General features: G+C 42.3%; 1 protein-coding gene across 1 annotated transcript in view; it reads right to left on the bottom strand.

Annotated features, from left to right (window-relative positions):
• Positions 1-1599: 1599 nt before the first annotated feature.
• The window catches only part of NEK11 (NIMA-related kinase 11), a gene marked incomplete at its 5' end in the record, with an annotated part of 30579 nt that continues 20811 nt past the window's right edge, over positions 1600-11367 (bottom strand). Inside the window, 2 exons of the mRNA XM_009869485.1 lie at positions 1600-1804; positions 9750-9846. Of these exons, the coding sequence (XP_009867787.1) occupies positions 1600-1804; positions 9750-9846 (302 nt within the window). The remainder of the gene's footprint in view (positions 1805-9749; positions 9847-11367) is intronic.

The following is an 11367-nucleotide window of genomic DNA, read 5'->3' as shown; positions in this document are numbered from 1 at the left end:
TCCCTACATGGATACATATACAGAGGTATAACATTCTCTAGCTCCCTAAGAGAGGCTGCAAATTCTAAATGTGAAAATATATCACTATACGGGACAGTAAATTAGCAGAAGGGAATAACCTTCTCCCGTTCCCTTTGCCATTTTTCCTTGGTGGTGTTATTTCTTGCTGTTTGTACACCACTGCCTGGGTACTTCTGTAACAGGCAGCTGCAGATCAGTGAGATTATCTCCCTATGACATTATTCTTACCATGAATTAGTCACCTATTGTTTACTTTGTGAGCTTTTTAGTCCCTGCAGCACCCATGCACTCCTCCTGTATCTTGGACTGTGTCACTTCTGGTTTTAAACGGTCTTAAATGAGGTTGTGTGCAACAAAGACAGAAGCAGGTGCCCAGAGGCAACAGTGAGATGGGTGGGGAGTGTGAGTACAAGAGGAAATGACAGGAAGGAGACTGAAACCTGACTGAGAACCTCCGCTTCTAAGTAATTTATCAATACTGGTATCCTTAGCTGTAAGTAACTCATCTCAGGACAAATAACAATGGTGCACATTTCTTTAATTTATTTAATTCAGTCCCTAACTCCTTTAAAAGTTGTGACACAAAAGGAGGAAACCAAAGTTATGATAATGGCTTCATGCCTAAAATTAATTTGGTCCATTCATTTGACATTCTTTTATAGATTGTACCACTTTGTTATCCTTTAGTGTTTTACACAGATGGATGAAGGAGCTCAGAGTGAAGAATAAAGAAGGAAGAGGTAGCAGGAAAACACCAGGCATAAAACCAGAGCATGACATACAGTTGAAATCAGCAAGTGTATGACGCATATGAAGAAGAGAGCATAAAGACTAAGAAAAAACATTAACAGCAATGTGCAAGACAAGAAAAATCAGTTTATTGTGCCATCTGTGAACTATAAACTCGATCCAAAACTCTGAGAAGTCGCTGTAAAGATTTCTATCTAACACAGTCAGCTCTGGGTCAGGCCTCACACCTCTGTGCCTATACACCCACACAGGCACAGCGTGTGGCCAGACAGCTTTCTGCCTCTCCGGATACATGGACTTATCTCTGAGTATGTGTATATAAACATACCCTTGTGCACGTGTTTTTACAGTTATCTGCAGCCCTTTTGAAAAATGAACAGTAACAAGACAAATAGTGGCTGAGTAGCCATAAACACACATATGCATTCATGGGTAAATCTGCCCAAGGACAAGAAATAGAGGCTCGAATGTCAGGAGGAGCAGTGAGCACAGGGACCAAGAGCAGCTGGAACCTCATCCTGCCCCGCTTCCATCAGAGGCAGCTTTGCTGTGATGCCCTGAGCAGAGTGATGCCTGTCAGTGGCCCAGAACAATCTTCTTTATGTGGCAAAGAAATGAACTCTGGTGATGGTGAATCCCCCCCTCCACTGTCACCAATGTTTGTTCTTCCTCCTGTCCCTGCAAGTTGTGTTTACCCACTTCTCTCCACAGTCTGGATCCTCATGGAGCTGCCCACACGCTTACATACACGCTGCCTTCAGTGGCTCCCACACTTCCTGTCCTTGCTCACTGGCTGAAGAAGGCAGCTCAGCACTTTAGACACACCTTTTACAGCTGGAGATGTGATTCTGCAGCCTGTAGCTGCTCCTCAAAGTAGAGAAGCTGATCCACTTCAAAGCAGATGCTTGCTCTAGAAACCAGTTTCTCCAGGCGCCTCCTGATCTCCTCCTCACTGGCATTCTGCTGCCTTGCCTGCTTCAGACAGCTGTACACAGCCTCAAACACATCCTCTCCCAGCTTCCCGATGGCAGACCTGGGATAAATAATACATAAAAGTCAAATAAAAGTTAATTCTCATTATATATTAATACAGGCGATAACTAGTACTGTTTTTTTCCAAGTGCTGTAGCCACCTTTGATTAGAATGATATAATGATGCACCTTGCTTGTCTGACAGTACAAGTAACTAAAGTTTCCCAGGAAATTTCTGTGTGATTGATTGTGATACGAAGAGCCGAGAAGGAAAAATCTGCCCACGGCAAAGCCACAGGAAGCACGATCACTGGAAATTTTACAAACCAAGGCTCCTCTTTACACCAAATCTGACACATCATTTCACCCACAGCCAGCCCAGTTGAACCACTTGGACGACTGCTTCATTTATAAAGAAGATCCATTTGCAAACTGCAAGACAACTGCTGTGGTTCAAGTTGACTGGGACAAAGAACCACATGGTCTCCACGTTACTCTTATATATATTATGCATAAAATGTATTATAAAGATGTTGTGGTTCAAGCCGACTGGCACAAAGAACTACGTGATCTCCAGCTCGCTACTGTCCCTGCTCTCATTTCTACAGTGGTGTGAAGGGAGAAGACAATTCAACTATAAAAGCTCAAGGGTTTGAGATTAAGGATAGAGAGGGTAATAATCTACCATTTAAGATGACAGGTAAAGAACCAGAGCAAGCTGGGGAGAAAAACAGATTTAATTCATCACCACCATTTACGATGTAGGATAGCGAGAAGAATACCTCGGTAAATACGACCTGATCTTAAATTCACTTCGCCCCCCCATCCCCCATTTCCCCAGCTACCTCCTTTCCCCCCCGGTCAGTGCAAGGGGGGCAGGGGGTGGGAGGTGCAGTCCCCATCAGTGTCCATGGCAGCTCCTCAAGAGAGAGGGCTCCTGGCAGCCTCCTCTTCATGCTGCATGGTGTCCACCTCACAGGAAGCCATCCTCTTCCTCCTCATGAGTCCCTTGGGGCCACAGATCACTTTGAGCATGTCCCCTGCTGACGCTTGGTCTCTCTTCACCTCTCGCATGGGGCTCTGCACATACCGCCACATCCTGGACGTTCTCACTGCCGTTGATCCCCTCCGCTGACAGGCAGTCACCTTCCTGCCACCTCAGCCACCATGGCCTTCAGAGAAAGGTCCTGCTCCGGCAGCCTTCTCCCTCTCTGTCTTCTCAGGGACTCTTCTCCCCCTCTTTCTTCTCAGGGTGAAGTTCCTTTGCTCTCCTCTCACCTTCCCTTCCTCCAACAGAAAAACTCCCCAACACTAAACACAGTTCAAAATAAAAAACCAAAAGAGAGAGATAGAACAATGGGGTCGCCTCTTAAATACCTTGATGGAGGAGGCACTGATGGGCCTGGCCCCGGCTAGAGGAAAGTCCAACTCCCACCTGGGGGTGGGGGAGGCTCGCAAAGCTTCGCACAAATCTACCTCCGCTTTTTTTACAAAAAACCCCATCAGACTCCAACCCATGACAACAACGAGCAGCACTTCTTTTTCTAAAGGCAAACACTTTTACACTCGCCTATCACAAGCCACAAGCAACATAAAATTTTCCATCCATTGATGAGTTCATCATATTTTGATGAAAATACCAGAGCAATTTTCAGCACACCAGAAACTGACTGCTCTGCACATCTGCCACAGGCGTGGTGTCGTTCACTTTCACTAAGCTTCTGTATGTCATAGCGGCTGAGACATGATTGTCTTTTAGTGTCAGACTTACACAGTTTAGGGGTGATGATGCCTTTGCTTAGCTAGAAAGTGAGCTGGAAGTAATTGGAATCACCTTGCAGGAACATCTACAATTTGCATTAAAAAATGTCTTATTTTGGCTCAGTAAGTCGTGGTAAGCAGTCTTGCCTCCTACTTGCCTTTTGCTAGGATTTCAAAGTATTTAAGTGGGACAATCATTCCTTTTTCAGGAAATTCACCATGGCTTCTCAGCATATCTAACCAAGGTTTCTCTGAGAACTTTTTCTGTCCTACCAGAACAAATTAATGGTATCTGAGATTCTAATGCTCTCATGTATTTCTCAAGCGTTACGCACATTGTATCTCTAGTATGTTAAAACATTTGATGCCTTAACTTTATTTGGTGGTAAAAGACAAAAAGGAGGCAGTAGGAGGTGATACAGACTACTGCAAAATTTCAGGCTGAGTACATGCAGGGTTAAGGTCTAGCAGCAGGGCAGTGCCCGGCTCTAACCCAGGGGCCAAAACTGAATGCTGGGAGGCCAGCCTGGAGTCAGCCCTGCTTCCCCAAATGAGAAACTGCTTTTTTTTTCTCAGACACTGGAAACCACAGAAAGCTAAGTGGGGAGTTGTTTGGCAAATAACACACATTTCTTCATGAAACTTCATCAGAAATACCACAGTATATCTCTCCAACAGCAAAAAATCAATATGTGAGAAGCTATTTTGAAATCACTGCTACTTGATCAATGCTTTCACTGACTCCTCTCTTCCTCTTAGACAAGTATGTTTAATTTTTTGGCACTCCTGTCTATTTAAAGATGAAAAATCAAGCAAATGTGTACCTTGGGATTATCGCTTCTGCTAATGAATGTGACCCACAGGCTTGAATCTTTCGGTTAAGCTTGACAGAGCGTGCAAATCAGCTAATCTGTGTAAGAGCTGATACAAGAGAATTAGGGGAAAAATGTTCGTGGGTTGAAAATGAAGGGGTAGGTAACAAAAATTATAACCTGCTTTTGCAACAGAAGACATCAGGCTCTGCTGGGACTTCAGAGCTGCATTAATGTGAGTCTGCCACCATGTCACATGTTTTCTGTCCCAGGCAGGGATGTGGGATCAAAGACAGCATATGGCACATCTCTGATTTGTGGCAAACATCAATGTGAACCACAGCAAAATCGCAGGCACGTACTGCTCTGACTCCCTGCCAGCCTTGGAGAGGAGCGGAACAGGAGCCCTGGGAACTACTATTGTATTCTCAGGGTGTCTAAAAATGCTCCAGGTCATTCAGTGGATCTGGGCCCAAGTGAATTTATTGGGCTATCTGGTGATTTGCAGCTATTTCCTACGCATGAATGCAGAATTACTAAAATTTCATAATATAATAATGTTGTGTTCTCAACTGGCTGAGGAAACTGTAAATCCTTTCCTGGGTGAACAAAGAATTTTCCATTATCCCATGGGTCTTTATTTTGACTATTCTGCTTCTAGCTACATATTAACATTTCCTTTCTGGTCTGGAGATCAATTACAATACTCCTACCTTTATGCACTGCTGACAAAAGCCAGAAAACAAGATTAATGCTTCAGTTTGCTCTCCTCCGTGGGCGTTAGCAGACAGGTTAATCTCTCTCAACAGCTTGTCACTGCCTGCCTTGACAGATAACTAAGGCACAAACCTGAGTATTACTTGGGATTCCCATCCATACACCCAACTCAAATTTGTCCTTGAGCATGCTATTTCTAAGCCTTATTTTATTAACCTTACATCTCTGTGAAACTGAGTAGGACTGTGCCACTTTGCAACTAACCAGTTACACGCACCTTGGTGGAAAAGATTGTTACATTTATCTCCTGAAATGATGCTGCAAAAGAGTCAGGAAAATGCCTGTCTTTGATCTCATACAAAATATTGTTTTCTAACTGTACCAGAAAATCTTGGGACACCCACTGCAGCATCTCAGGGCTCAGTGCACAAACAGGTTTATCTTTGTCATGACACAAAGGGCCCCTTTCCTCTCAAGTGATCTCCTGTCCTCTGTTGGCATTACTGACTACGAGGGATCAGAACTTCTCTGAAACTTTAAAGAATCTGCTCTGGGTTCAGAACTGCATTTCCCACAAAGCTTCTCTCTTGCTCTGTAAAACCCTTCTGAGATTTGCTCAGAGAGGCGTGTTGCAAGTCCCATGACTTATTTTTTAGGAACTTATTTCTAAAGGTAGGGCAATACCTTTCTAGTTTTGCCAGCTGTTTCATCTTTGGAATGTGAAAAGTATTGCAAAGTCCATTTAAAAAATTTAAAAACAAACAAAAAAAGGAAATTGAGAGAATTATTATATAAAAACTAGTAAAGGAAAATCTGAATTGCTAATATTAGCCCCTAACTTCACCTTCAAGCCTCAATGGACTTTGACTTTCATCAGATTACTGCTGAATGAAAATTCCTCCACCTGAAGACACAATGATAATTTTCATAATTCATCCTTAACTACTTCATAATTCCTGAACTAAAGCACTTGAAGATACAATGATCATTTTCATAACTCATTCTTAATTACTTCATAATTCCTGAATCAAAGCACCTCAATTTGATTGCAAACTCTCTGATGTCCTCCTTCAAAGATCTGCAAAATCTAAAGCACATTTGGGACACGTTTTCCCATGAGCTAAGAAGGATCCTATTATTAAAAGCTATAGACACACAACTGAAGAAATATCACCGATAATATTCTCCATGTGTCTTATTTTCTGAGATAAGTGAATTTGTAAAACAGGAATTGAAGCTGGCACCTGCTCTTGGAAGAAACATTAATTAGAATTTAGAGCTGCTAGCTGAATTTTAGCTGCCACAAATTTAGAATACAGTTTGCAGAGGAAATGGGATTTTAGTTCTTCTGTTGGGTTTTACTACTGGATGTAAAACAATGCATTTCCTGTTTTGGCTGAGGCGCACAGTTCCCTGACTGACCCATGCTATAGAGGAAGAAAGAAAAGCAATTACCAGCGATGGACAGCAAATTTTCAGAAAGGCCTAGAAAGGTTTATACATTCATGTTCTTCTGGCTCCTCACCAAAAGAAGGGAAGCTTCTCAAAGCTATTTAGGCATTTAAAGAGACAGATAGAGGTCTCATCCTTTTATTTTTTTTTTCCCCAAAAAGTAAACATTTAATAGGGGAACACTTTTCAAAATAGGACCTTGGTTATTTCTCCATCTCAAATCTCTCTGAAAATCAAATGATTGTACATCTGAACGCCTGAAAATATGCCGCAGAAAAGAATAACTCCTATTAGACTTCTATTAACATTTGCGGAAACATTTACAGAAAAGTGGTTCCACGCTGCAAACAGTAATTAATGCCACGTGAAAGTGTTCTTGCATTTGCAAACCACTGATGAAATCAAGGCGAGGCACTAGAAAGCCGAGCAGCTCGTTGCACGCGTTATGCATGCACAGCACAAGGAACTAGAGAAATTACGCTTTTTGTGCGAAACAAAAAGATGTGTTAGTCTAACTCTCCTAACGTTTTGAGTGTTTGAGGCTCCTTGACATTTAAAAATGAGTGAGTCTATACTTACAATTTTATGCATTTTGCTACTGGAATGCAATTTTCAAACTGGATAAAAACTGTCTCTAGTGCTACTAGTGCCCACTTAAAAAAAATCCTTAAAAACTCAGGATAACAGAATGTCTTACAGATCTATGACATGCAACTCAGTAGAGATGCTGAAAAAGTCTGAATTTTCTTCACATATCTAAGCAAATTGACAAAATCTTTTACTTTATTTTAAGCGTTGCACCTGAGATTCAAGTAATGTGCAAAACAAGCACCAGGATGAGGACATGCAGAAATAAATATACAAAAAGTCTGCCATACTTTGGGCATTTTCAGTTCTACTTATCTTAAAGAATATCCAATGCCTTTTCAATGACTTCAGCATGACCTTTCTTTCTGAATTTTAAAGACAAGCGACACATTTGATGCCAACGTCACCAGCACCACAAGCATATATGCATGCTGCTCAGGAGGCTAAACCAGCAGTGTTGTGAGAGTTCACAGGAACAGAATAAAAATATCGCCAAATGCCTATTCTCCATGCCATCTGAAAGACAGCTTTACTTACACTCAGCAGGTGATGATGAGGTCTTTTGCCCGATCGCGGCATGCTGCCGGGCGTAAGGCTTCAGGGGCTGACTAAGAGGCACTTACTGCTGTGCTAAAGGATTTTAATTTACTTAAAATTTGGGGCATAAAAGCCTTTTCCTGACATACATTTTGTCGAATTCTAAACTGCATATTAAAGTTTACGGCTATTAAAATGACTTACTGCATATATTCATGCATACCTCCATAAAGGAGCACAAGTAGTCTCTGTACTAAGGTTTTTTCTTCGTTTCCTACATTTTTATTTCTCTGTTTTCAGAGAAGATACACATTCTATTCCATAACTATTCCATTACTCAGCAATTAGCCTTACTCTGTAAAACACAAATCCTGATTTTACAAAGCCCAGGAAATGAATTTTGACTTCCAGTCCTGAAGAGGCTTCAAGGGGAAGCCTTCACTCCCTGGACCCCTGGGACATCAGTATTACATAATACAGGGGGTGCAGCTGTGAACACCACCACAACCCTGAAAAGGCACGCTCTTGTCCACAGAGCTCTGCACACACTTGCCTTACTCCTCACTTTCACTTTTCCCTTTTAGATGCTAAAACCCTGTACAGACTTAAGATGTCAAGCATGCATCACAAGACTTTTCATAGGCTTCTGCAAGGCCCTTCATCATGGTCAAATTGCGGCTGAGGTAGTGAAAAATTTGGAAAGAAGGGCCTCATAATAAGATACAGTAAGCTGGAACGAAAAAGAAAACCTTTTTCAGTTAATCGAGTCTGTCTCTTTTAACGTAGATTTTGACCTCCTTAGCCACTTATAGGTGATCAGTGTTGTCAGTCCAAGCATGAAGAAAGCATCTGAGTTTGTCTACCAAGTTTTTCAGAAGCTGGCATTTGCTACAGTGGCTCTTCTACAGGATTTTCTTAGGGAAAAAACCAATCTTTCCAGCAGTAAGTACTGCCAAAGCTTCTGACACCTTGTAAAGACAACTTTGACAAGCTGCATGGACCTCAGGGAACAAAAAGAAGGAATAAGTGCAATAACAATTTGATCTGACAAGGGAAATAAATGCTTTGGCTTGAGGAGTTGTTTCTGAAGAACAGTGTGGCTCTCTCTGAGATGCATAGTTGGAAAGTCTGTCTAGGGCAGCACCAGTGGAACTGTCACTAGTTTGTCCACACTGCATGTCTCTGGTGAAGATGCTTTGGCTCTGGACAGCACATGAGAGCTCAGCCTGAGGCAGGCACCCAGTTACCCAGTACCAGCAGGGATGGGAACCACCAGCAGAATGAGATTGTGGGCAGCAGAAAGTAGTGAGAAACAGCTCCTCCTATTTCCTGCATCTCACATGATTTCTCAGCCTAAAAGCCCAATATGAGGAGTACGAGTCACACAGCTCTGATTTATTGCATTTGCTTGACTTCTCGCTGCTAACATGCAAGGCTGGAAAGGAGCATAATGAGAAAAAGCTCAAGATTACCTTTCAAGTGGAGTTGATTCTCTCTGCAAAAAATTCTATTTCAGTGCTAAGCATTTTGATGTTGGGATCTTCTGCAGTTTTGATAAGAAATCTCCATTTCTTGAATTAGCTCCCCTAAAGGTTATCTCTGCCGCTATAAACTTTATAATGAGTACTGATACCAGATATAACAAAGTAGAAACTGTTGTCATTTTGATTTTATAATGACTTTTACTGAGAGTACAGCAAATAAAAATGCTACAAGAGTGTGCAATGGGAACTGGAAAGATGTCAGGGAAAATATTCAGGGAATGTAGTGAAGAATGCAGGTGATTGAATCATAAACACTATCAGGCTGTCTATAGGTTGAGCCCTGAGCCATTTTTTATTTAAAATAAGAGGAGAACAAAGACTCCTGCCTACCATATTCAAGAACATCTGTGGCTTCCTTCTACGTTCTTGTAAAGAATGTGCAGATTATGAGAAAACACTCAGAAGTGACAGTCAGCCTTCATCCTCTGTGGAGGCAATCCAAGCTGTAAAGAATACCTCACTGTCCACTTCTTTTTGCTGAAGGGAATTTTGGGGCTGGATGGAAGCAATACATGGTTTTCTTCGCTGTGTTGTGCAGTTTTTCAGATCCAGACTCTTTGTCTGAGTATGGGTAACACATAAACACGGTACTTACTCCCTCATGCGTTTCAGCCTGGTCTCAGCCATTGTGCTGTTGAGAGCTCTGGCTCCCTGGGGTGTCCCTGGAGGCACTCTGGTGACAGTCCCCGAGCCTACAAATCAATGCACAGACACAGAACCTCACTCACCTTCATCCTCTGAGCCATACTGCAGAGCCAAGGGCAGTCAGGAGGAGGAAGAATATTCCTGTTTCTTGCAAGGCAGTGCCACATTAATTAAAAATGAATTAGATTATTAAATGCACATTAAGGGTAACTCCTTTCTGAGGGACAAGTAGATTTATAGCTTAAAGGCACCAGAATTGTAGCAACGATTTTCCTTCTGTGGTGTATAGGGAGTTACATTACAACAGAAAGAACAGTCACTTGAGGAAGTACGGAGACTTCAAGTCTCTCCCCTTAGCTTGAGCATTGCTGTAAATTGAAAGTATTTAACTCATGAGATCACCTGCCCCTTCTGAGGAAGGTACTCCTGTTATATATGTGTGTGTGTATGTATATATATACACATAAAGCTACCTGTATATGTAAATACATATATGTGAGAAATATGCCTATGCAGACACACAGCACACACACTCTTTGTGCTCACAGGCCTCTTGGGCTGCTGCAATATTGAAGGACCTAATGCTTTGAGAATACTCATCCACAGGAACACAGAAGCCCTGAATCACAGAGGACCATCAGGGTTGTCAGCTCACATATCCTGCACTTTCATGTTGCCACCCCAGGACACAAGCTCTTGCTTAGCCAGAGGAATTTATTTATTGCCCGGACCACTCCCACTGGAAGATAATTCCAGAGCCTTACTGTGAGCTGGTCCCTAAACTCTTTCCTCTAATTTCCAGACAAAAGTTCTTCATTGGCTAGTTCATGCTCATTTTTCTCCTGCATCAGTCCTTTTCTTTGGCTTACTCAAATCTTCCCTTCCCTTTTGCATACTGCTTTCATTTCTTTCTAACTGCACAAAGAGATCCTGCTTCAGCCTTCAGGGGACTGCAGGATCCAGAGCTGAGCTGGGTTCAGGAGACAGGACACAGAGACCACAGAGAAAATGGGTTCCTGACTCCGCTACATGGCTGTGGACAAATAATTTCACTCTTTAAAACATTTTCTTAACTTCTCTTTACACCTAATTGCTAACAGCCATCTGGTGCCTACATCCAGAATTACAATTGAGAAACACTTAATGTAGTTTAGAACATGAAAAACAAGTTCAGTTCTTACTAATAACTTGTAACTGCACCCACCGATGCTCAGACCTCTTCCCAACCATTTACTTGGCCCCTACACATGCACGTTCAGACGTTTGGACATGGGGTCTGCAAGCAGTCGATGACTCCAGCAGCACTGAATAATTCAGCCCCGAGGGAAGCCCCAGCACTCTGCAAAGCAAACCTCATGACTTATTACACTCCTCTTGGAGTTGGCATAGAATTAAGGTCCAGATGTAGGGCTTTAGGGCTTCGAAAGCAATAAAAAAATGACGCCCTGAGCACCAATGGTCTGAGGAAAATATAGTCTTTTAATTCTCTTAAGAAAGATGACATCTAACCACAGGTGCCAGGTAAATTCTGCTATTACTATTATTGCAGGATATATCACTGTAGTGAG

Source organism: Apaloderma vittatum, unplaced genomic scaffold, assembly GCF_000703405.1.
Source record: "Apaloderma vittatum isolate BGI_N311 unplaced genomic scaffold, ASM70340v1 scaffold4975, whole genome shotgun sequence".
Classification (NCBI taxonomy): domain Eukaryota; kingdom Metazoa; phylum Chordata; class Aves; order Trogoniformes; family Trogonidae; genus Apaloderma; species Apaloderma vittatum.
This window is presented reverse-complemented; position numbering and strand designations above follow the sequence as displayed.